Source organism: Athene noctua, chromosome 7, assembly GCF_965140245.1.
Source record: "Athene noctua chromosome 7, bAthNoc1.hap1.1, whole genome shotgun sequence".
Taxonomy (NCBI): domain Eukaryota; kingdom Metazoa; phylum Chordata; class Aves; order Strigiformes; family Strigidae; genus Athene; species Athene noctua.
Window position 1 is genome coordinate 2,260,958 of NC_134043.1, and position 25,808 is coordinate 2,286,765.

General features: G+C 39.0%; 1 protein-coding gene across 1 annotated transcript in view; it reads left to right on the plus strand.

The window, feature by feature from the left end:
- NEB (nebulin) overlaps positions 1-25,808 on the plus strand; it is a 127,373-nt gene that overhangs the window by 59,133 nt on the left and 42,432 nt on the right. Inside the window, exons 63-95 of the mRNA XM_074910943.1 lie at positions 6,379-6,582; positions 6,807-6,911; positions 7,445-7,549; positions 7,643-7,954; positions 8,261-8,365; positions 8,596-8,694; positions 9,796-9,897; positions 10,079-10,186; positions 11,041-11,352; positions 11,489-11,593; positions 11,678-11,782; positions 12,354-12,458; positions 13,416-13,523; positions 13,613-13,726; positions 14,457-14,654; positions 15,563-15,667; positions 16,229-16,333; positions 16,425-16,529; positions 17,021-17,128; positions 17,788-17,901; positions 18,379-18,576; positions 19,231-19,335; positions 20,051-20,155; positions 20,453-20,560; positions 20,837-20,944; positions 21,847-21,954; positions 22,580-22,684; positions 22,776-22,880; positions 23,037-23,135; positions 23,359-23,469; positions 23,640-23,744; positions 24,423-24,527; positions 24,947-25,051. Of these exons, the coding sequence (XP_074767044.1) occupies positions 6,379-6,582; positions 6,807-6,911; positions 7,445-7,549; positions 7,643-7,954; positions 8,261-8,365; positions 8,596-8,694; positions 9,796-9,897; positions 10,079-10,186; positions 11,041-11,352; positions 11,489-11,593; positions 11,678-11,782; positions 12,354-12,458; positions 13,416-13,523; positions 13,613-13,726; positions 14,457-14,654; positions 15,563-15,667; positions 16,229-16,333; positions 16,425-16,529; positions 17,021-17,128; positions 17,788-17,901; positions 18,379-18,576; positions 19,231-19,335; positions 20,051-20,155; positions 20,453-20,560; positions 20,837-20,944; positions 21,847-21,954; positions 22,580-22,684; positions 22,776-22,880; positions 23,037-23,135; positions 23,359-23,469; positions 23,640-23,744; positions 24,423-24,527; positions 24,947-25,051 (4,191 nt within the window). The remainder of the gene's footprint in view (positions 1-6,378; positions 6,583-6,806; positions 6,912-7,444; positions 7,550-7,642; positions 7,955-8,260; positions 8,366-8,595; positions 8,695-9,795; positions 9,898-10,078; positions 10,187-11,040; positions 11,353-11,488; positions 11,594-11,677; positions 11,783-12,353; positions 12,459-13,415; positions 13,524-13,612; positions 13,727-14,456; positions 14,655-15,562; positions 15,668-16,228; positions 16,334-16,424; positions 16,530-17,020; positions 17,129-17,787; positions 17,902-18,378; positions 18,577-19,230; positions 19,336-20,050; positions 20,156-20,452; positions 20,561-20,836; positions 20,945-21,846; positions 21,955-22,579; positions 22,685-22,775; positions 22,881-23,036; positions 23,136-23,358; positions 23,470-23,639; positions 23,745-24,422; positions 24,528-24,946; positions 25,052-25,808) is intronic.

Below are 25,808 nucleotides of genomic sequence, written 5' to 3' on the forward strand. Positions count from 1 at the left end.
GAAATGTATGTTTCTGATGGTATTTTGGTCTGCCAGAGAATGTTTCCTTGCAGATGACTGCACTGGTCTACATGTAGTAAGTGTCTTTAAAATGATCAGTAATGTCCTTGTTGTGCAAAACAGAGTTGAGCTTTGTGCAGAAAGGACCTGGTGTAACAGTATGAGAAGGAGCTTGGGGAACGCCTTCTACAAAACCTCTCTTCACGTTGCTGTACGTGCACTGTCAGAAACAAATAAATTCTTGGTTTCTTTGTAGAATGTGTACAAGTCAGACCTGGAGTGGTTGAGAGGTATCGGCTGGGTGACAGAAGGTTCTATGGATGTGGTCAAAGCCAAGAAGGCCCAGGAGATCCTGAATGACAGGTTGTACCGCACGCGGCCGGAGGAGATGAAGTTCACGAGCATCACTGACTCACCAGACGTGGTCCAGGCTAAGATCAACGCTCTGCAGCTCAGTGATGTGAGCTCCCCTTTCATTTACCTTTCTTTTATGTTGTGGTATTTGTTCTCTTGTGGCAGAGACTAGAATTTCTACTGTGGGAATGACTGATCAGAAGCTGATTTAAATCAAATCTACCAGCAAATTCCTGTTGGTATTTTTTTCTCAGTGTTCAGATGATAGTGAAATGTTGTTTTGTTTCTTTTCTCCTTAGCACCTGTATCGTGAAGCCTGGGACAAAGACAAGACGCAGATTTCGATACCTTCCGATACTCCTGTAATGCTGCAGTCCAAAGTCAATGCTCTCAACATCAGCAACGTAAGAGAATAAATCCATTACGAGTGTGAAGCGAGATTATATCAAGAGTGTGACAATTGCTCTTCCAGAAGAGGTGTTGATATTGGAGGGTCCTGACTGCGTGTGACGTGGTGGGTGATTAATTCTCTTTGCAGAAACATTATCAGAAGGCCTGGGATGAGGCCAAGGCGAAAAGTTATGACCTGAGAGCTGATGCCATTCCCATCAAACAGGCCAAGGCTTCCAGAGACATTGCTAGTGAGGTACAGTCTGCTCGTGGTGTGGTTGCTGTGTCTGTCTCTCCAGTGTCCAGCTCAGCAGAACCCACTGAAGTTCAGTTCAAAGGGCTGAGAGCTGGGGCACCTGAAAGCCTTTTTCTCGTTAGTCACGTTCAGGTGAGTGAAGTGTATCTGCTGACGCCATTTCTGCCTTTGTAGTACAAGTACAAAGAAACACACGAGAAGCAGAAAGGCCACTACATCGGGTGCCGCAGTGCCCAGGAGGATCCCAAGCTGTCGTGGGCGGCGCGTGCCATGGTGCTGCAGAACGACCGCATCTACAGGAAGGCGTACCACGACTCCAAGGCCCAGGTCCACATCCCGGTGGACGCCATGTCGGTGCAGGCGGCCAAGGAGTGCCAGACGCTGGTCAGCGACGTGGACTATCGCCACTACCTGCACCAGTGGACCTGCCTGCCTGACCAGAACGACGTGATCCACGCGAGGAAGGCCTACGACCTACAGAGTGATGTGAGTATCTGTAGAAAACCTTCGTGGTGAGTGTGTGAGGCTCTGTTTGGTAGTCACTGGGCAAATACCCTTTAAAACACACATTCATGAGCCTCTGAATAGCCCTGGTATGCTTATTTTAATTCCTCTCTATGATCCTTTTCAAATCAGTACTGCTTTCAGCCTGTGGGCCAGAATTATTCTGGATAGTTCACATGGAAGGGAAACATAAGTTTCTGATGATTTTTTGGTCTGCCACAGAATGCTTCCTTGCAGATGACAGCTCTGGTCTACATGTGGCAAGTGTCTTTGAAGACCGGTTGCTTTCTTGCTGAGCAAAAGAGAGTTTAGCTGTGTGCAGGAGGGACCTGTTATGCCACAGTCTCATTGACTGCTTGCTGTGTAACTACAGGAAGGATCTTGGGGAACACCTTCTACAAAACCTCTCTGCACGTGTTGTTTTCTCAGAGACAAACTCTTGGTTTCATTGTAGAATGTGTACAAGTCAGACCTGGAGTGGTTGAGAGGTATCGGCTGGGTGACAGAAGGTTCTATGGATGTGGTCAAAGCCAAGAAGGCCCAGGAGATCCTGAATGACAGGTTGTACCGCACGCGGCCGGAGGAGATGAAGTTCACGAGCATCACTGACTCACCAGACGTGGTCCAGGCTAAGATCAATGCTCTGCAGCTCAGTGATGTGAGCTCCCCTTGCATTTACCTTTCTTTTATGTTGTGGTATTTGTTCTCTTGTGGCAGAGACTAGAATTTCTACTGTGGGAATGACTGATCAGAAGCTGAATCAAATCAAATCTACCAGCAAATTCCTGTTGGTATTTTTTTCTCAGTGTTCAGATGATAGTGAAATGTTGTTTTGTTTCTTTTCTCCTTAGCACCTGTATCGTGAAGCCTGGGACAAAGACAAGACGCAGATTTCGATACCTTCTGATACTCCTGTAATGCTGCAGTCCAAAGTCAATGCTCTCAACATCAGCAACGTAAGAGAATAAATCCATTACGAGTGTGAAGCGAGATTATATCAAGAGTGTGACAATTGCTCTTCCAGAAGAGGTGTTGATATTGGAGGGTCCTGACTGCGTGTGACGTGGGTGATTAATTCTCTTTGCAGAAACATTATCAGAAGGCCTGGGATGAGGCCAAGGCGAAAAGTTATGACCTGAGAGCTGATGCCATTCCCATCAAACAGGCCAAGGCTTCCAGAGACATTGCTAGTGAGGTACAGTCTGCTCGTGGTGTGGTTGCTGTGTCTGTCTCTCCAGTGTCTAATTCAGCAGATCCCAGTTCACCTACAAACGATGTAATGTTTTGTTGCACTAGTGTTAATTTAAATCCTATTGTGAGCACTTCTTTCTTCCCACAGCTTGAATCTGCCAATTGGCAATGGCTCTGTGAGTAAGAGGACATGCGATTTGTTTGTGAGATTGCTCAGAGTGCTGGGTAACAAAGTCTGAATTTACAGACTTGAAGTAACAATTTAAATTAGCCCTTGATTAGGGCAAGGGCTGCGGTTGTGTTTGCTGCTGAATACGAGCAGCTCCTGTAGTCACCACTATCAAATAATTTCTCTGTAAAGATGTGAAATGTGTCTGCTGCTCAGAGTGCTCTCACAGAGCACACAGGTGTCTGCTTCAGTGTCATTTTTCCTTTTTTACAAATATTAAAGAAAGCGGGAGATATTTTTTAAAAATTGGTAGTGACTTGGAGAATGACTTATTCTAGGTCCTAAGGGCCTGATTCTTGAGTGGAGCAAAGCTTTGTCTGTGCTGAGGCAGAACCTCTGGGAAATGGATCAAAGGGCTGAGAGCTGGGGCACCTGAAAGCCTTTTTTTCTCGTTAGTCACGTTCAGGTGAGCGAAGTGTATCTGCTGACGCCATTTCTGCCTTTGTAGTACAAGTACAAAGAAACACACGAGAAGCAGAAAGGCCACTACATCGGGTGCCGCAGTGCCCAGGAGGATCCCAAGCTGTCGTGGGCGGCGCGTGCCATGGTGCTGCAGAACGACCGCATCTACAGGAAGGCGTACCACGACTCCAAGGCCCAGGTCCACATCCCGGTGGACGCCATGTCGGTGCAGGCGGCCAAGGAGTGCCAGACGCTGGTCAGCGACGTGGACTATCGCCACTACCTGCACCAGTGGACCTGCCTGCCTGACCAGAACGACGTGATCCACGCGAGGAAGGCCTACGACCTACAGAGTGATGTGAGTATCTGTAGAAAACCTTCATGGTGAGTGTGTGAGGCTCTGTTTGGTAGTCACTGGGCAAATACCCTTTAAAACACACATTCATGAGCCTCTGAATAGCCCTGGTGTGCTTATTTTAATTCCTCTCTATGATCCTTTTCAAATCAGCACTGCTTTCAGCCTGCAGGGCAAGAATTATTCTGGGCAGTTCATAAGGAGGGCATGTTTCTTTGGTCCACTGTAGCATGTTTCCTTACATTTTGCTTGCAGACTGCTTTGAGATGACTGTACTGGTCTGCATGTAGCAAGTGTCTTTAAAACGATCAGTAATATCCTTGCTGTGCAAAACAGAGTTCAGCTTTGTGCAGGAAGGACCTGGTGTAACTGTATGAGAAGGAGCTTGGGGAATGCCTTCTACAAAACCTCTCTGCACGTGTTGTTTTCTCAGAGACAAACTCTTGGTTTCATTGTAGAATGTGTACAAGTCAGACCTGGAGTGGCTGCGAGGCATTGGCTGGTTGACAGAAGGTTCCGTGGATGTGGTCAAAGCCAAGAAGGCCCAGGAGCTCCTGAATGACAGGTTGTACCGCACGCGGCCGGAGGAGATGAAGTTCACGAGCATCACTGACTCACCAGACGTGGTCCAGGCTAAGATCAACGCTCTGCAGCTCAGTGATGTGAGCTCCCCTTTCATTTACCTTTCTTTTATGTTGTGGTATTTGTTCTCTTGTGGTAGAGACTAGAATTTCTACTGTGGGAATGACTGATCAGAAGCTGATTTAAATCAAATCTACCAGCAAATTCCTGTTGGTATTTTTTTCTCAGTGTTCAGATGATAGTGAAATGTTGTTTTGTTTCTTTTCTCCTTAGCACCTGTATCGTGAAGCCTGGGACAAAGACAAGACGCAGATTTCGATACCTTCCGATACTCCTGTAATGCTGCAGTCCAAAGTCAATGCTCTCAACATCAGCAACGTAAGAGAATAAATCCATTACGAGTGTGAAGTGTGATTATATCAAGAGTGTGACAATTGCTCTTCCAGAAGAGGTGTTGATATTGGAGGGTCCTGACTGCGTGTGACGTGGTGGGTGATTAATTCTCTTTGCAGAAACATTATCAGAAGGCCTGGGATGAGGCCAAGGCGAAAAGTTATGACCTGAGAGCTGATGCCATTCCCATCAAACAGGCCAAGGCTTCCAGAGACATTGCTAGTGAGGTACAGTCTGCTCGTGGTGTGGTTGCTGTGTCTGTCTCTCCAGTGTCCAGCTCAGTTCAAGTTCAGTTCAAAGGGCTGAGAGCTGGGGCACCTGAAAGCCTTTTTCTCGTTAGTCACGTTCAGGTGAGCGAAGTGTATCTGCTGACGCCATTTCTGCCTTTGTAGTACAAGTACAAAGAAACACACGAGAAGCAGAAAGGCCACTACATCGGGTGCCGCAGTGCCCAGGAGGATCCCAAGCTGTCGTGGGCGGCGCGTGCCATGGTGCTGCAGAACGACCGCATCTACAGGAAGGCGTACCACGACTCCAAGGCCCAGGTCCACATCCCGGTGGACGCCATGTCGGTGCAGGCGGCCAAGGAGTGCCAGACGCTGGTCAGCGACGTGGACTATCGCCACTACCTGCACCAGTGGACCTGCCTGCCTGACCAGAACGACGTGATCCACGCGAGGAAGGCCTACGACCTACAGAGTGATGTGAGTATCTGTTGAGATAAGGTAGTTACTTGCCATTTAATATAGTGTGGTCTTATTGTGATCGTTTGATACTACATAGTCGCTAAGGATTTATCTTTAGACTGTTTCTTCTGTTTTTCATGTTACTGCTATTTCTTGCTCTTTTTCATCCTTTAAAAATTATTTGTATTACCTCTCATTTTTTTTAAATCTTTTTTTGGTATCTGCTGTGTTACTTATGCTCTTGGCTTATTGTGATTTGGAGAAGGTGAAGTATTTTTCTCTCTTAATCTGATGGCATTTATAACAACTGTGTGGTACTTCGCACTCAGGTGGCTTTTATTAGTCCTGTTAATCTGAGTCAACTTGGAAATCTATTTAATTGCAAGAAAACTATATAAGATAGCAGGTGAGATGTTTTAGTGGCTGATTTCAAAGCAGGAGGAGTCAGTGCAGCTGATTTCCTGACGTTGCTGTTTATTAGTTAACATTACTCTTCCTCTATTTCCATTATGAGCTTTGGAGGTGAGATTCATCTTTTCTTGCTGAGGGATTTGCTCAATTAAAACTTAAATAATGTTGCCTGATTCTACTTCAGGTTGTATGACAACTAGCTCTAGTCCTAGTTACCTCTATAACTTTTTGTTATCCTTCTTTTTCTTAGATTTCTTGATGGGCAGCTTGGTTATTTGTTTGGACTTGTAAATCGTTGAAGTGACTAGAGGAATCAGTGCTCTGGGGGAGACAGGAAGACTCTTTTAAGATATTAATACTCATCATTGTTAATGGCAGTTTTGTTTCCCCTCTATTTAACTTCACAAGGTTTAGAATGTATTGTTTAAGACATAAACTGCTTACAGTCCTGGAACCAGGTTTTATTTTACTTGTGACATTGAACATCTCTTGTATATAAAAAGGATGAATCTAGCTCTAGCTGATTTGACATTTTCTAAAACATATACTGTTTTGTATAGTTGAAAATAATCAAAACAGTGATTTTAAATACAATTTTTCCTTTTTCTGACCATGTCTGATTTAGGCTGTCTATAAGTCAGACCTAGAATGGCTCCGTGGAATTGGCTGGTTGCCTAATGACTCTCCGGATGTGAAGAGGGTGAAGCATGCCCAGGAGCTCCTGAGTGATAATGTGTATCGCACACCTATTGAAAGCCTCAAATACACCAGTGTTACTGATTCTCCAGATGTTGTTCTAGCAAAAGTGAACGCCGAGCAAGTCAGCATTGTACGTGACAATGTTCTTAAAGTTGTTTCGAGGCTATAAACAGTTAAGGAGAAATCTCACTGCTAAAATATAAAATTGATCAGTGGTATTTTAAGTCAAGTCTAATGTTTTTCCAGACATTTTATTTTTTATAGATGATAATTCAGTAAAGATTGATGGGATTTTATGTTATTGGCAAGTGAAATTCCATAATTATAATACTATAAAATGAACTGTTTTAACAGCCAAAATACAAAGAAGCCTGGGAAAAGGACAAGGTTATGATCCATATTACACCAGACACACCTGAAATCAACCTAGCCAAGAGTAATGCTGTTAATTATAGCCAGGTATGCTTATCATTCTAGATTCTACGTTTGTATAAATTAGTATGTGTATCCTGTGAATTTTAACATTCTAATATGTTACTTACAAGTTGAAGATTATCACACGAATCTCCTTGAGGTCTGCCCTCATACTGCATTTCAGTGCCTTGCAACATTCCCTTCCCTCTACTGAGTATTCTTGAAGTATTCAGACATGTAAAAATAAATGTTTGCATACGGCTGTTTAAAAATTATTAATATCTTGCACCATGGAGATAGTATTTTGCTAAAGTGGATGAGAGCCCAAGGCATGTAAATATATTCTAAACTTTTACAAACACTCTTCTATGCAGTATAGGTTGCCAAACTGGTGTTGCAGTTACAGCACATGTTTGAAAAGCAGTAAGATTTGGAGCAGTATTTATGGCCAGGAGCAGAAGCAATGCACAAAAAATGGTCACGGTGTTTCAACAAACAAATGACAGTAAACTATGTGTTTCTTTAATGGCAAATGCCAGAGTATTTAGTGTATGTGTGACATTTTACTGTCTTTTCAGAAAATGTATAAAGACGCTTGGGATGAGTTGAAGACAAGTTATGATTTGAGAGCAGATGCAATCCCAATCAAGGCAGCCAAAGCTTCTAGAGAAATTGCTAGTGATGTAAGTGCCAAAAGAGACATCGAGCTCTTCGTATGCTTTTGAGAGCTATTTCATGATAACTGTTAGTCACGGTGATCTTTGCTCTTTACCCAGTATAAATACAAACTGGAACACGAGAAGCAGAAAGGACATTACGTTGGTGTTCCAAATGCAAAAGCAGATACGAAAATGAAGTTTGCCCTGGGCATAGGCAAAGTTCAGAGTGAACTGGAATACAAGAAACACTTTGCCAAATGGAAGACACAGTGCCACCTACCAGTAGACATGCTGTCTGTCCTGGCAGCTAAACATGGGCAGTCTTTGGTCAGTGATGTTGATTACCGTCATTACTTGCATCAGTGGATCTGTCTCCCGGATCAAAATGATGTCATACAGGCTAGGAAAGCCTACGATCTTCAGAGTGATGTAAGTTAGCATGAAAACTGAGCTTAACTTCTTACTGTGTTGTCTCTTCCTAGTCTGCTTCAGCTCTAAGTAGTGGGAATCTTCTGCTGAATTTAGTGAATTGGCTTTGCTGTTTATTAGGGACACAAACTATATGTCCCTGTTGCATATTACCAAGTTTGAAGTGTGATAAATTCAGATATAGCGCTCATGTTGGAATTGCTGCTCTCCTTTTAACCAGGGGAAGTAAGTGCCATCATTTATGAATCTTACTGGATTATACGGGGAGCTGTAGCTAACAGCATGCACCCTATTTTGTTTTCCCAGGCTATTTACAAATCTGATTTAGAATGGCTCCGGGGAATTGGATGGTTGCCAAATGATTCAGTTGGAATCAACCATGTCAAACATGCTGGAGATCTCTTGAATGAGGTAACAAAATGTTTTTCAATACTGAAATCTTCTTAAGGGTATTTGTGATTTAAAGTGGTGTTAATGGTTAAATACATCAGTATTTTTAAAAATAAAAAAGTGGGGTATTTCCATTTTGTATGAAGAGTTTTTCTTTCCATGTAAACTTTCTTGTCTATGTGTTCAGAATTGCTGTGTTAGCTATAAAATATTCCGGTATAATCTGACTGTTCATCTTTTCTCTTGTACAGAGAAAGTACCGTACAAAAGCCGAAACTCTTCCATTTACTCCAGTGGCGGACAGAGTTGATTATATCACAGTAAAGAACAGTGGTGAAATTCTTAGTGATGTAAGTTTGCTAGCTTGTTTGTGGGCTGATAACTTGGTCTGTATATTCACATAGTAGGATTTTATCTTTAAAAGGATATTTATATTTAAAAAAACGCAAAAGAATTGTTGATCAGTCTCTGGGAATTCTGTGAATGTATGACAGAAAGATGAACAGGACTTCACTAGCTCACCTCCATCACTTATGAGGGAAGAAGCTGCTCAAGCAGAATAACACCTTTCCTAGACATGTGAAAAGCCAGTGCTAGTTCTGCAACCAGTCCCTGCTTTCAGTCTTGGCTGATGTCACTGGTGATCATTGACAACATGAACATAAATAGCCATTTGCACTCTGGCAACCTTAATGGTTAATCCTCTCCCTTATGCCAGTTTACACTTTCTAGTTAACTGCTGTGTAACAATAAACACGAGAAAAACTGGTGTGCTGTCAGCTTGCCATTCTTTATATGTTTTTGAACGCTAGTCTGTGAGGAGCTGGTCCGTGAACACGAAATGACACAATCCCCTCTCGGTTCCTGAATTTCTGTTTCAGTTTTGCTATATGCTTCTGTTAGTGAACAGGCCAAGCTCAAACATTAACTCAAACACTGGTAAAAGGTTGGTGATAATGATAGGGCTGGATTGGATGGTGTACTGCCGTGCAACCACAGGCATGCATTTGGGAATGTGGCTGAGTGTGGGTCTCTGTGGTTGAGAGATGCTAGCATGCTGCATTCACATAGAGATCATGCTGAGTGAAGAGATTTGCTCTTAAAAACCTTAAAATCTATTGCCCTGCTTCAGACACTTTTTGCTCAGCTATTGGCAGTACATCCCTGTAGACCAAACAAGTAGCATAACTGACTTCTGAAGATCCTTCCCTGTCCATCCAGCTGTCTTGGAACAAGTTTTCAAAATTTTCTCTGAGAAATTTTGTAATTTCTTGTATAATTTCCTTTTTAAAACAATACCCATTTGGATCTATATTTAATGTGTCAACTCTAATAGCCTTGCCAATTCAGAGTTTTATCCATTATCTCATGGGTAAAATGTGGGTCTTAATATTATGATTTCCCAATTTTGTGATGATGCTGCAAGGCAGTAATTTTTTTCTCTGTTCTAGATTAAATACCACAAAGCATGGAATGAGATCAAGTCAAATTACACTCTAACAGATACACCTCAACTAGATATGGCTCGAGAGGCAGCCAGAATTCTTAATCAGGTACGTGATTTCTCCTTGACAGTTTCTGCTTTCAAGTCTTTCAAGGAATTCAGAAAACTTGCCTTAAGAACATCATAAAGGAATGATTTGTTTTCCTTATACTTTAATATAGGTTACAAATATATGGTGATAATTATCATTATAGTAGTGTTGAATTCCTCCTCACTTTTATTTTCCACAGAGTTTATACAAGGAAAGTTGGGAGAAAGAAAAAGCCACTGGTTACCTCTTACCTCCTGACACTGTGCAGATTTGTCATGCCAAACGCTCAAATGATGTCCAGAGTGAGGTAAGAATTTTTCTCATTAGGAAGGCAAGTGCTTGGAAGCCTGGAAATGTTAAAGGCCTCACAAATTCAACGACAGGCATAGAAAGCTTTTCATTAGGGGTAACATCCAGTAGACTTTTCATGACCCATGGAATCCACTGTCCTACAAACAATTGTGACATCCTTGTTATTATGGGGTTTACAGATATCACTGCTGAAGGGTCAGATTCTCCTTTCCACCTTCATTTTCTCCAGAAACAGTCCTTTCAAAATCAACTAAGGTGGACTTCTGTATTTTATAAATGTTAAAGAATTGAAGTGATATTATGATTATAATATATAGCCCTGATTTCACTTTTTGGCATATTATGGAGCCTTTGTAAGACTGTAAGATGGTATGCACATTACATTGTAAACTTTTGCATAATGGATATTGAAATTATTACATGACCCTTAGTGTGAATATGTATTTTATCAAAACAGTGTGGTGCAAATACCTTAAATAAGCATCCACTCTTCAGACAGTCTCAAATAATTTGTTACAAAAATTAGTTACAAAAGTGAGGCTGAATGCACTTACTAGGAAACATTTTCTAACAGGGCTTTCCTCTTGTGTAGTAAAATTTTACCATTTTACTGAAAAATGGTAGCATATTAGTCTAGAAAATTATATTTTCTGAAACAGAAGGACTATACAAAGTAGCATGGCTGTTTGGGTCATATTATCTGGTCATGCACTGAAGACCTAAGACTACAGTTGACAACTCCCTGTCTCATCTGTTCTTTGTGTTAACAAAACCATAGCTGTTCACAGGTTAAAAACAGCAGATCTAATCAGTGTTGATTTTATATGTATTTCTCCCCTCTTCCATCAGCTAAAATACAAAGCTGAATATGTCAAACAAAGAGGTCACTATGTTGGAGTTGCCAGTATGAGAGATGATCCAAAACTGGTGTGGTTTGAGCATGCAGGCGAGATCCAGAATGACAGATTGTACAAATCCGACTATCACAAAACCAAGTCCAAAATTCACATCCCTCCGGACATGGTGTCTGTTGTAGCAGCAAAGGAATGTCAGACTCTGGTCAGTGACATCGACTACCGCCAGCACCTGCATGAGTGGACGTGCCATCCTGACCAGAATGACTGCATCCAGGCAAGGAAGGCCTACGATCTGCAAAGTGATGTAAGTGATAGGACATACATCCCGTGGAATTTCAGTTTAGTTTGCTTTAAGTATATTGTCCATACTACGTAAAACTGAAAAATGCCATCCCAAATTAAATAACTTATTTCCTTTTTTATTTTCTTTTATGATTTAGAATATTTATAAATCTGATCTGGAATGGCTTCGTGGCTGTGGCTGGATTCCTCTGGATTCAGTGGAACATAAGAAAGTTAAGAATGCCCAAGAACTGATAAATAAGGTAAGAGATAATATTTTAGCAGTTATGCAATTAGCTTTTCTTTCTTGTGCACAGTGCTTAAGAAAATATTCCCTCCCTTTGCAGAGAGCATATACCAAAGAAGCCCTTGATAACTTTTCCAATTACACCAGTGTGGTTGACACTCCTGACATCGTTTTGGCAAAGATTAACTCTGTCAATCAGAGTGATGTATGTACTTTTTAAAAATCAAAACTCTTTTTACTAGAATTAGTACATGACTTAATTGCTTTTGCTAAACCATTCTATGTTTAGCCTTATGTGTGTGTCTGTGTGTGTGTATATGCACGCTTCATTAATAGAGTTTTACTGGGGTAAATTAGTAAGAAGTGATATAAATGAGCAACGCAATATTGCTATCCAAAATAATTTTGCATTCTTCTTTTAAAGAATACAGCATGTCCTTTATTTAGAGTTTACACAGATTTTGCTTATAGTAGTTTAAAATTGAGTCCTGTTCTTGGTGAACAGCTGTTCTGTAGTGCTAGTGGAGTTTCTGGTGTTGCTACTAACCTGTATTTGCTGCTCAGTAGGTTTAATTTCACTAGAATACTGTGTGGATTTTGTGGTGTCTCGTACTGATAACAGTTGCCTCTGTACTGTGGTGGTTGGGATGTGCTACACAACATTACTGCAGATAAGATAACATAAAAGAAAAAGAACGTCTGCTTCTAATAGATGGACTAGTTGGGATGATTTATTCCTCCTGTGGAATTAACATTGTGTTTGTTTTCTTTTATAGCTAAAATACAAAGAAACATTTAACCTTGAGAAAGGCATTTTTATTGGGTCTGATGATACTCCTGCGCTGAACCATGCCAAAGACATGTCCTTACTGTACAGTGATGTAAGATTTGATAAAAGCTAACTAAGCTTTTATTTGTTTGTTTTGAAACCAACAGAATGTGGAGTGAACTTCAGAAAACTATTCTATTTCTGGTTTTGTCGTTAGTCTACTGTGTGGCACTGGGAATGTTATTTAAGTTCTTTTTACTTTTGTTTTTTCCCAGTTTGGATCATTGGGCTAAGGGTAATTTCTTTTCTTATTGAACTGATCTTGAAGCACTGCTATGTGGTGTCTGGAAGTAGTAATAGTAGTAGTAGAGTTTGTGTGAAAAAAAAAAAAAAATTATAATTCCATCCAGTAATATCTGCCTAGATTACTGATAAAATTTACACTTATTTTTTATGAGAGAAGAAAATTGTAGATGATTTACATTATGAAGCAGTTACTTTCGAGTAATCTCACTAATTCTAATGGGCAATCTCTGTTTTTTGAAAATGTGACTACTCATTCGTATGAGCAAATGCTTCATAATTTAGTCTGAAGGTAAATGTATTTCATATTTGAGAAAATATGATATGTTAGAAAAGTGCACTGACACAGTTAATGCTCTTATAATAAACAATAGTATTACTTGAAGACTTTTGACAATTTTGAACATGTATCTATAAAATTATCCATGTCCATTCTATACTGCACTTCTAATCCAGAGTTCATATCTACATTGTTGATATTTTTATTACTCTTCTGGGTGAGAAATGTTGAATTCCAAATATATTAAAGAAAGCAGAGATCAGCTCAAATTTGTGCTCAGGTACCTTCCTGAGTTGGAACACGTACTCTGCCTTACACTGAATGAGTGTTCCAGATGAACATTCTTCATTTACTTTATCGGGGCATTTTAGGGAATAAGGAACTACTCTATAAAAGTAGTCACGTTCCATATAAATGGCAGAGTCAGATTTCTTGCGAAATATAATGGATGTTTAATCAAAACCTGTATGTGTTTTGTTTGTCTAGAAACTTTATAAAAAAGCTTGGGAAGTTAGCAAGCCCATTGGGTATACTTTGGATGAGAAATATATTCCAGTTGTTGGAGCGAAGCGTGCAAACTACATAAATAGTGAGGTTGGTATGAATTTTCCATTCTTTCTCTTTTTCTTCCCCCTATATGTTGTTAGAGTGAACTTTAAAATTTCCACATTAATATTTTGCAGCTTAAATACAAGGAAATATACGAGAAGCTGAAAGGCCATTACCTGGCTGGCAAGGACATTGGTGATTTCCCCAGCGTTGTTCATTCACTGGCATTCCAGAAAATACGGAGCGCGGTAAGGAGAGAATTAGTCTTGCTGTACTATTCTCCATTTTGTTTTGTGTTTAAACATAAATCATGCAATGCTTAATAACAACAGTAAAAGTGTTTTTGACATGTTTATGTCTCCTGAATATTTATTATGTACACAGGGTGAGTAATTGAACTTGAAATGATTTAGGAGGTTAAGAAGGGATTTATTTAAATATTAGACATATTACAAGAGGGAAAAAAAAAACCCTTTTCTCTATTTCAGTTTAAGAATCTGAGCAGTTAGAGATACTACATGACTTGGAATTCTTCTGTTTTACCAAAAAAAAAAGTGTTAATTTTCAATTGAAATAGAAATTTAAAAACGGGAAAAGTAAATGCACACTTGATGTTTTATTATCACCACTGCACGTATAGCATGTCAGGCAGGGCATAAAGTTACTATAATCCCAAATATTCTGTCTTCATTCAGACGGAGTTTTAACTAGATGAAAAACATGTTTGTAGCATGTGACTTTTTTTATCTCGAAGTCTTGTTAATTTTCTCACCAGCTGTTAAATCTAGAACCTCATCAGAATAAATGGTGATCAGTATTGAGTTAAGATTTCATCCTATTGAATCCCATTGGAATTGAGCTACTAAATCCAGAAGGCATGCCTCAGATTACATTGTAACCTGTAGCCTATTAGAGTCACAATTATGCAGAAAACCACGATATGGTCTTCTCACTTTTTCCTCAATCTTTCCGTTTTAGTTGGCATACAGAAAGAATTATGAAGACACCAAAGCAAATGTCCATATTCCAAGTGACATGATGAATCACGTGCTAGCCAAGAAGTGCCAGTATATCCTCAGTGATCTTGAATACCGGATTTACCTCCATCAGTGGAATTGTTCCCCCGAAGAAAATGATGTTATTCAAGCCAAAAAAGCCCAGGAAATTTTGAGTGATGTATGTGTTTCATTTATTTGTTTGACGTTTTAGTAGCCTTTCATGTAATTTTTTCAAGGTTTTTAAATATAAAATAGTTTCAAATATCTTCATAGTATTTAAATATGAAATTAATAACCATGGGTTTAGACTGCTTAGTAGCATAGCACCGAAAATTACATGTTAACATTATTCTTTGGGATGTTTTTCTGGTCTGGCTATCATTATTCATTTGTCAATTAGAAAAATTTGAAGTTAACTTTTATGAAACCTTCCCAAAGGTCACTGCTGTCATCACTTAATCTCTCTCTGACTGGATGAGACTATAGCAAGCTTGCCATCTGGCCCATGCAGAGGTGGGGGATGTACCACGGTACAGTCCGAACGTTGCTGCGCTGCAGCGATCGTTACGTATTGTAATTGGGAGTGTTGTAATTTGCACAGGAGCCAGGACAGCACCCACATGGGGTGGAACAGGTCTGGAAAAGACTTCTCTTTGTTCATTTGGGGTTGTGTCAGTCCACAGAGTCTGAGATGAGTGACTGGCACACCAAACCACAACACCTTTTGCACCTTACATAGTCAACAGTATCTCAGCTTGGGCCAGCCAATCTTCCTGATAAAATTTGCTGATATGTTAATTGCCTGGCGTATTACTGTGTTGTATTAATTGGTTTAGTTTCCCTTGCAAATCCTGTGGGTAAAAATTATTCAGTCAAGCTGTGAGATGGGCGACTTCTCCATGCTGACATTTAAATTTCCAAATAGATGGGAGTTACTGAATGAGCCTGGTTCAGATTCAGAGGGAACCTTCTGCACTGAGTTTGCACAAGTGGAAGATACTGAATAGAGAGATGAAACAAATACTACTTTCTTCAAGCAGAGGGCAAATTTCTTCCTAACTTATTAGTCTGTTTACTTTCATATAGGTGGTGTATAAAGATGACTTAAATTGGCTGAAGGGAATTGGATGTTATGTCTGGGATACTCCACAAATCCTGCATGCGAAAAAATCCTATGACCTTCAGAGCCAAGTAAGCATGTTTTCCTCAAATAATTAAATATTTATATTTTTTTTCCTTCTATTTATGATTCACTGGAACTCACATCTATCCTAGTCCAGAGCAGAATGAATTCCTATTACATCAGAAATAATTTGTTCAGACTATTACAATACACTCTTTCAATAGAGACATCATCACTTTTGTTATGGAAGGAGCCAAAAACTTAAGAGAATGGAAGGACAGCAGATTTGTGTTTTTTAACAGTGAGAATATAACATCTTGTCTTTCTGTGTGCCACCCTGTGCACAAGATACCTCAGTGAGACATTTATGTTGGGGAAAATAGTGTCTCTTGCCTTGCTGATTGCACTCTTAGCCTACTACATGCTGTAAGTGATGTACAATTTTCATTATTCCTTAGTTCATACTGGCTTATATATTAAGTATTTATTTTCTATGGCCTGTTACTTTTAAAGTTGGTCTTAACTGGGCCATAATCCTGGGCTTCAGCTGTCCAGAACTGATTTTAAAGGAAGCTGGCAGGGAATTTCCTGGTCATTTTCAGCATTAATATTTTGTTTTCTTTCCTTAGATAAAATATACAGCTGCAGGAAAAGAGAATCTTCAGAACTTTGGTGTTGTCACTGATACACCTCTCTATGTGACAGCAGTGCAGAGTGGCATAAATGCTAGTGATGTGAGTCTCCCCACTTTTTCTACTCGGGCTTTTCCCTGTGCTCGCTCTGAGGATTGAAACAAGTTAACTAAATCCGTCTTTCATCTTACAGGTGAAATACAAGGAAGAATACCACAAAATTAAGGACCAGTATACAACTGTGACTGAAACAGTGGATTCTGAAAGAGTTCAAAATTTGAAACATCTCTTTAGCAATGTAAGTGTTTCTGCGCTAGTTTTTTTTTTTTTCTCTTAAGGTGCTACTATGGGATTTTTGTTTTGTTTGTTCAGTCTGTTTGAAGGTGAACATCAAAAATGGGTATGGACATCAAATATGGAGCCTATCAAAGCCGTGATAGCCCTCTACATTGCTTAAGTGTGGGGAAGATGCTGTATTTCAGGCAGAGGGCACATTTCTAACTATAGTTCTAGCCTTATCAAAACACATGCATTAATAAATGGGTTCCCTGAAGAAAATTGCACTTAAACAAAATTAAGACCTTTTATGAGAATAAACTTGGTTAGAAAGCTTTTTTGTGTCACCCTTTATGTGCACTGTCAGGACTAAACTGTTGTACAGCCTCTTGGAATTAAGTAATACTTACAGCATATAAATTGAAACATGAGGGCTTTTGATTTCTGTTTGTCGTTGGTTTTTACCCAGGAGAATAATTTTTCTACTCACAGAGACTTTCTATTTCCCTGTAGAATATCTACAAGAAAGCCTGGGAAAAAGTGAAAGCTACTGGCTATATAATGCCCTCTGATGCCGTATCCCTAGCACGTGCAAAAGAACTGAAGCATAATGCTAGTATTGTAAGTAAATAAAATACTTAATCAAATCATCAATTCTAGCAATTAAATCCTTCATCCCTTGCATATACAATAGGTACAAAAAAGGGTTTTTTTAAATTATCTTCTATTTTTAATTAGATATATATCTTGTAGGCAATCAGTTTTCTGTGGTAATAATTTGGGTAACAGACAGTCCTTTGCTGCTTGTTTTCACGGGAAAAAATGTCACATCTTACAGAAACTGTTTCTTGATAATTTCTGGTTATGCTTTTTTGTTAGTCTAAATTGTGTAAGCATACAGGTCAGAAAAACACCAAATTACTTTAAAAAAAATGCTTTACCAAGTATCAAAAAACATAATCTTTACTGAACTTGAGGCTTATGAGAGACCACTCTCATCATGGATATCTTTCTTTATTGCTCCAGCTCTTTCTTTTAAATTGCTTATTTTACATCTATTTTAAAGTTTTCTAGTTAGCTGTTGTTATTTTTACAACATGATAGTTATGATGTGCTTTCTTCGCCATTTAAAATAAAGTAGAAAAACAACATTCTACTTTAAATGCTTTCTCTGCTTGTTGGACTCAACTCAAGATTTTGCTTACTGGTGATTTTTGTTCCAAAAATACAATTGACTCATTGGAGTCAGTTATTTGTTGCCTTTCTTTGCATCTGCTTAGGTAAAATACCGAGAAGAATACGACAAGTTTAAAGCACTGTACACGCTGCCCAGAGGTGTTGAGGATGACCCCAATACAGCAAGGTGCCTTAGAGTTGGAAAGCTTAATATTGATGTAAGTGTTGTTTTCTGGTGTGTGTTTTCCTGATAAAACCATAAGCATCTCAGAAGAGGCTGCTCAGAGAATCCACGTGCCTTCATTCAGTTATCACACTTCCACATGCCTTTGGCAGTGTTCAGTATTTGCTAAATTCTATAATACACCTACGAATGTCTTTTCAAACTTGCAACCTAACTGTTAAATTGCCTGCATAGCTAAATCTTTGCTGTAATATCTTTATGTATAGAATGAAGCCCTACATAGTCTACCTGCTTTTAACACGTGTGTATAATGAAAATTTGACAAAACACATTCTACCATCCTTGTTAAGGTTCTGCAAATTATTTTTAGAGCAGGCAAGATGTAAATTTTAGTCATAACTAAGGTGATTGCTCTTTCCATGAAAATATCAATAATTTTACTTCAAATTTATCAACACTGATGCTTCAGACTGTTTGTCAGCATTCTTAATGTACTGCTTTCACTCTGCAGCGTCTGTACAGGGAAGTCTATGAAAAGAACAAAGCCAAAATCCACATTATTCCAGACATGGTAGACATAATTTCTGCTAAGGATGCACAGAAGAAAATCACTGAAATTGATTACCGCACGCATCTCCATGAATGGATCTGTCTGCCAGATCTTCAAATGAATGCCCACGTTCGAAAAGTCACTGATCAAGTCAGCGATGTAAGTTCACAAATCATCTGTTCGTGGCTCACCTTTAAAAAAGATTCTTGCATTTACTCTCTGTTAGCAGAAATGATTTTGCAAAAATTTAGTTGGAGTACTCTGAAGTTACCCCTGGAATCCATTGCATTATGCAGTGCTGAACATCACCTGTATCATTTTTTCGTAACACTTGGCAATAATTGCGTAGTTGAGATGTGGCTTAATGTGCACAATTCCATTGTAGGCACTGAGTCATAATATTAAAGTTTTAACCAGTTCAACCATCCCTGTCTATAAATCATCCTTTATTATTTCATTGCATAAGGTGTGGAAACTTTGGAAGTTTGAGAAAATCCTGGTGCTGCAAAACATCTACGCACTTGCCTTGCATAGAGGCCGGTGATCTATCAGTAAATCATTGCCCAGTAGGATATGCAAGTAGTTATTTTTAAATCATTGACTTTTTTAATTTATGGGCCAAACTGAAGCAGTGAAGAAAAATTATTTAAATTCCAAAAGGAATTGTTTTGATTTCCTCAAACCAAAAGATGTCAAAATACTGGAAACCTTACTTGCCATCATTTGACAGTTGTGTTTCAGACTGATTTTAGTGATAAGGGGTTAGATCCTAGTGGAAGTCTTACAGATTGCTGCTTTGCTCTGATACCTTAGGTGATATACAAGGATGATCTTAACTGGCTGAAGGGCATTGGCTGCTTTGTTTGGGACACGCCTGAAATTCTCCATGCCAAACATGCCTACGATCTTCGCAGTGATGTGAGTGGTTACGCTGGGTTTACTTCTTAATTTTTTTTGCTAAAGCTTTGTTATCTTTATTCCGGATAGATTCCAGAAAATATTGTATATCCTTCTCTACTGAAGTGTTCATTAAATAACCGTGTATCGTTATTTAAGCTTTGACACTCCAGAAGATGATGTCAGGTTACATCCCACTCTGGAAAGCTTTAAGCATGTGTTTAAATAGTTATCTCCTCAGAAAAGCACTTAAAACAGTAACTCTTTATTCAAAACCCTTGAAGTAAAGTAGAAATGATGCAAAATTCATATTAAAAAATAGTCTTTTGATGTTGATTTTATGATCTCTTTTTCTCCTCTGAAGATCTTATGACAGATCCTTAGTTTGGGATTAAGCCATTAAAATGGGAGAATCACCATTGTGGTTTTTGAGAATGTGTGTCCCTTGATAAATTCTGTATCAGAAGTATGTTAGATATTTATCATATGGTACATATGTCTATTCTGTGAATGAGTATTGACATTTCCTGATATTCCTTGATAAAACTTATCAGCTATCCTTATCTAGTAAGGTGCTACGTTCATTCTTTCAGCCCTAATTTCAATATGCTTTCTGTTTAAGTGCTGGTTCAGTAATAGAATAGTTCAGTAATAAAATAAATAGTAAATCTAGTAAATAAATTAAATTAACAATGACTAGCCTTACTAATTAGAGCTCTTGAATTTCTCTCTGCAGATTAAATACAAATCTAAGGCAGAACAAATGAAGAGCAACTACACTGTGGTCATGGATACTCCTGTCTATGTCCAAAATGTCCTCAGTGGCTTGAATTCAAGTGAAGTAAGTGTTTGTATCACCCTACATCCCCAGTATTGCACATGCCATTACCTTACAAGTTCTAGAAATGTGACTTTTGATATCAGTTTAATCATTTAATCATTGCTGGTTATCTACAACTCATTGCTTATGCCTTTATTAAAGTACAAGAACACAGTTGGTAAAATCATTAATTGCCTAAATCCAAAAAACTGTCACCTAGTTTTTTAGGAGAAATTCCTTTATGTATGCAAGCAATACATACTGTGAGAGAACAGCACAATTATGACCTTCCTCTAATTAATTTTTCTTTTTTCTCAGGCTGTCTATCGTGGTGAATATATACACAATGTTAAAGGCAAAGTGATTCCTACTGATAAAACGGTAGATTTGGAGCGGGCATATCATGCGAACAAAATACAGAGTGAAGTAAGTGTAAAACTTTTGGGTCCGCAGAGTTTGATAGTCAAAGAGCAAATTTTTAAAAAGTTAGGATCTGTCTTTAGATTTTCAGATAAAGAAGCTAGATCTCACGGCTCTAAAATGAAAGTGGGAAAATGTCCTCGTTTAAGCTACAAATACACATTAAAATGCAGACATGGGAGAAGTCTTTTGCCAATTGCAATGAAGAGATTTCCTATGCAGCTAATGAATACTCTCAAATATTACACACGGTTGTCACAAAGTCTCTCTCTTCTCTTGCAGAATTTGTATCGCTGGGCTGGTGTGAATGCTCTGCCTACTGGCTACAGCCTCCCCACAGATACCCCTGGCTTTCAGCACGCTAAACATGTCCAGTACATTGGCAGCGACGTAAGTCATCTACTAAATCCTTCTACAACAGGAGTTGCAAGGGAATATTTGATGCCCATCCTGTATGAGCACATAAGTGTTTGAGACAGTCATTCCTCAGATAGGAGATTGCTTCTCAGAGAGCAGCAAGAGTGGGGTAATTCCGTGTGGATGCCTGAGCTGGGGACTGAGGGTGACTGCGATGTAGGCACTAACCTCCTCAGCTGGGGTGAGCTCCCGCGGCACCTGGATGGGCTGGGCAGAGCAGGGTGCTCATACCAGTTTGCATCAACAGTCCCAGACAAGGTGAGGAGTCAGGGCCAAGGCCCGTCCGGGGGATCCAGCCAGGAGCTGTGGGAAACGGAGCAGAGATTGGAGACAGGCTGCCTACAACATAGGCCCCAGGTGAATCCAGGAGACAGAGCTGGAGACAAGCTACTGATAACACAGGACCAGTGTCCACCCAGGAGATGAGGAGACAGGGCTGAAGGCAAATGTACTTACTGTGTAACACAGCTCAGGCAAGGCCTGACATCCCAGATGTGGCTAGTCAGGGCAATTAGATCTTATTAGAGCGCTCAAGCCCCATCATTAATAATGTTTGCCTTAACAGAATTTAAATGTTACCAAACCCTATAATTATCTGAAGCAATTACTATCAAAATGCAGATTTCCTCAGGCAAATGCAAATACCTTATTAGAGATGCAAGAGAAGTTTAAAACATTATTAATCTTGGGCCACATGATAATGGTAAAAATAATGATGTGTAGCATATTTAATTCTGATATAGTTGTGTCTTGCTTGTTTATCTCAAAATACCTGGCTCTCTGTACTACATTAATTCCTGTCAGACCTGCGGTGTAAGTAGAATCACAATCAGATTTGGTTTCTGTATGGTTTTGCTCCTTTTTCTACTTTATAGCTGAAATATAAAGAAGCCTATGAACACATGAAAGCTAAAGGCTATACTCTGGGACCCAAAGATGTTACATTTGAAAATGTGAAGAAAGTGAATCAAGCCATCAATGAGGTACAGTAAACACATGTATTTGCTTTCAGTTCTATATGTAGTGCCCAAAATATGAATAATGAGAGTACATTGACTGGGAAGGTTCCTGTTCTTTGAGGCATTTAAGAGCAGTTTATTGAAATATCCATCAGAAATAAGCAGGGTATCATTGATCCAGAGCTGGGCTGAATGGCTTTTTAAGGTTTCTGATACCACTAATTTTCTGTAATCCTGTAAAGCTGTTACCATAATATAAAATCAATTGCAGCCTAATTTTATTAACCAATCTGCTGCTATTTGATTAAAGTTGCGTAGAATTATTCTATCTGTATGACATTGGGTCTCAATAGCTTTAGGTTTTATATATATGTACTCACTTCTTTGATCGTTAGCTTTAATAAGACAAAAATTAAACATACGTATTTGTAGAATTAGACTCTCAGACTCTCCGTGTATTAGAGATGCTGCTATCAAAAACGATTGGGGAGAATTTTTGCCTGGTTAGAAAACAGTATGTTTGCTCCCTTTTCTCTGGTAGTTATGCAGTACCTAGCAGAAGAACTGCCCTTAAAAGAGAAGTACTTGCACTCTGCCAAACTTCTTGCTTAAGTTTTTAACATGTAGAATGCTGTCTCCTTTGATACAGAGGTTGTATCGGGCAACGTACCACAAGTACAAGGACAAGATTCATACCACTCCAGACACACCAGAAATCCGTCAAGTCAGAGCAACACAGGAAGCTGTCAGTGATGTATGTGTCTTTCTAACCTAAAATCCAGCAGAGATTTAGAATATTCAGCATGACCAAATACGTGAAATGCTATTTTTTCTTTGTCTTTCAGCTGATCTACAAGTCAGATCTGTTTAAGATGCAGGGACACTTGATTTCCTTGCCCTACACTCCCCAGGTGTTGCACTGCCGTTATGTTGGGGACATCACAAGTGATGTAAGCAGCTTCTAATACTTTTATACTGAAAGTGGAATTTGACATTTGCATTCTATTCTGTAATAGATAAATGCTTTGTCACTGCGTTTAGGTACTGATTAATGAAATCAGCCCAAAAGTTAACTTTTGATTTTTGTTTTTCTAATTGCCTCATAGAATAAATACAAAGAGGATCTGAAGTGGTTGAGGGGCTTGGGTTGTTTCCTGTATGATACTCCTGATATGGTCCGTGCTCGTCACCTGCGGAAGCTTTGGGTAAGATTTTTATTTTTTTTTTTCCCCCCGAGAACCATGTATTACAATGATTGATTTATTTACATGCTTTTAAGTATATGAAAATGAGTAAAGACGTAGGATAGAATTTCTTGCCGTGCAGCTAGTTAGTTGTTTCAAAGCACTGTTAGGTTACACTGTAAAATTTTCTTTACCAGCAGGAATAATGAAAGCTTCCTAAGTAATACTGCTTTTCTTTTTCCAGTCTAATTATATATACACTGATACTGCAAAGAAGATGTGGCCTAAATACAATGTGGTATTAGATACTCCTGGATACAGAGCAGTTCAGGAACTAAAAACCCATTTGAGTGAAGTAAGTTCTGTATTATTTTTGCACATCTTTATTAGCTAGAGTTAAGCTCTGACCCTCTCACTGTTTTTTCTGAAATACATGAGATGTTATAATGGCAAATCTGTGATTGTTCAGCTGCTAAATGAACGTATGTAACAGAACAAATAATTAATGGACCTGTCTTTTTCCAGCTGGTTTACAGAGCTGCAGGCAAGGAGCTGAAGACAAAATACACTTCCATCCTTGATACGCCTGACTTCTTAAGAGCCAAGCAAGGACAAAAAATACAGAGCCAGGTGAAAAATTTGTATTGATAAAAGAAATAATCAGGGGATTCCTCTTAAAATGCTGTTAAGTACAGCATAATCTTTCCAGGCCATTTCAAAGCAATGTAGAATTCTTAGAGAGGATGTTTAAAGTGACTGTTGCTCATTTTTAAGTGGTTATGAATTCTCACGTTGACCATGACTGTGTAATGGACATGTTGAGCTTTGTCCATCTGAAATAGGGCACTGGACCCTAATACAGTTCTGTTCAGATTCTCTGAAACTCTGACTTCATCAGGGGAATAAATATATTTATCCATCTACCTTTATTCATCATCATTTCTTTATCTGAGTTATTAGCTACAAATTTTGTGGAATTTTTAAATTTGCAGAACAAAATGAAGATACTCCCTACAGAAAAAACCAGACCTTGTGGATGTTTTTTTCTAAAGCTAGGGCTGGATGTAGGGCAGAGAGATCTTCAATATCACATGCATGAGAGTTCTTGGTTTGTGAGCATGTTGTTGGCAGTTACAGAATATCAAGAGTATGAACTGAGACAGCATGGAAGAGGAAGGGGCACATCATTATTTTCTGGGTTATATTGTGTCGTTATATCTACACTGTGAATTTACAGTCATTTTTCAAAGAAATAAAGTAAAACTTGAAATGTTTGGGTTTTTAAAAATTATTTTCTTCTTGCTGCAGTACTTGTATGTGGAACTTGCCACAAAAGAGAGACCACATCATCATGCTGGTGGCCAGACTCCAGCTTTTACACATGCTAGGCACGTAAAGGACATGGTCAGTGAGGTAAGATATTTGGGTTTTTTGTTTGGTACCACTATGCTGAACTGTTTAGAAGCTTTATTTCTAATTCTAGTGATAGTTTCAAGGCTTAAATCTGTTTATCCTTCTTTTATTTTTCTGTCTCTTATGCTTAAGTTCTGCATTTCCTTTATAAGTTGTAGTAAAAAGAGTACACTTTTTTTTTAATATGTTTTAGTATTTTATCAAATACCTGTTTCTAAGTGCTTGTTTGCAGAATCTGAGGTACACTGGCTGCAAGACCAGGAAGACCTAGAAAGAGCTGAGCTTGTTTCCCAAAGTTTTGACAGAAGCCCTTTGCAAGAAAGACTTTATGCACTTGGTGTGGGCATTGAAATAACACCAAATTAGCAAGTGCTCCTAAGATTAAAGGTCTAACTTTTCCCTTCTGCTGTCTCTCCTAGAAAAAGTATAAAACCCAGTATGAGAAGATGAAGGACAAATACACGCCTGTCCCTGACACACCAGTCTTGATCAGAGCCAAGAGAGCGTACCTGAATGCCAGTGACGTATGTATTCTTTGAACACTTTCACTGCTGCTTTTTCTTGGTTTCTTTATGAAAAAAACAGAAAAAGGATCGAGGGGGAACAAGCATGCAAAGCACAGAATATCTCAGTGTGGGTCATAAACTAGGTCACCCCATTGGCATGTACATTTCCGTTTGATATTATAGAGATTCTTCAGTTTTTGCTTGATGTCACTGTAATGCTTTTTTTTCATTTATAATAATTCATTTTCCATTGCACTGAAGAGTGGTCTTACAACAAAGGAAAAATAGATTTAAAGTAATTTGCTTACACATGAAATCTCCAAATAGTGCAGACTGGAGTGAAATGATTGAAGCTGGAGCCAGAGTAGAATACCTTTTATCAGATATTTTCACCTCAGTTTTGTGTTAGAATTAAACTTGCACATCACTGAGAATGTGCTCATTTTTTAATCTAGAAGTTTAGAGAGAAAAATTATCTGAACTGCTACACGTAAGGTTATTAAGGTGGAATTGATTTTTCCTTCAAACATGGAATAGTGATTTATGATTTAAGGCAAAGGCTAAGAGTACTCCACTCGTTCAGGAGATCTTTGCTATATATTTCAGACTGCACACTGTGTCCTGAAAGGATTTGTGCTGGGCTGGTGTTTTCTTCTAGTGATTAGTCTCTCTTAAGACTGATGTTTAAATACTGCAAATGAGCATCCCAGTTCTTTTGCACATCTGAATTTTTCCTCTGAGAAAGTCTTTGGAGAAAGACTGAAATGATCTCTCT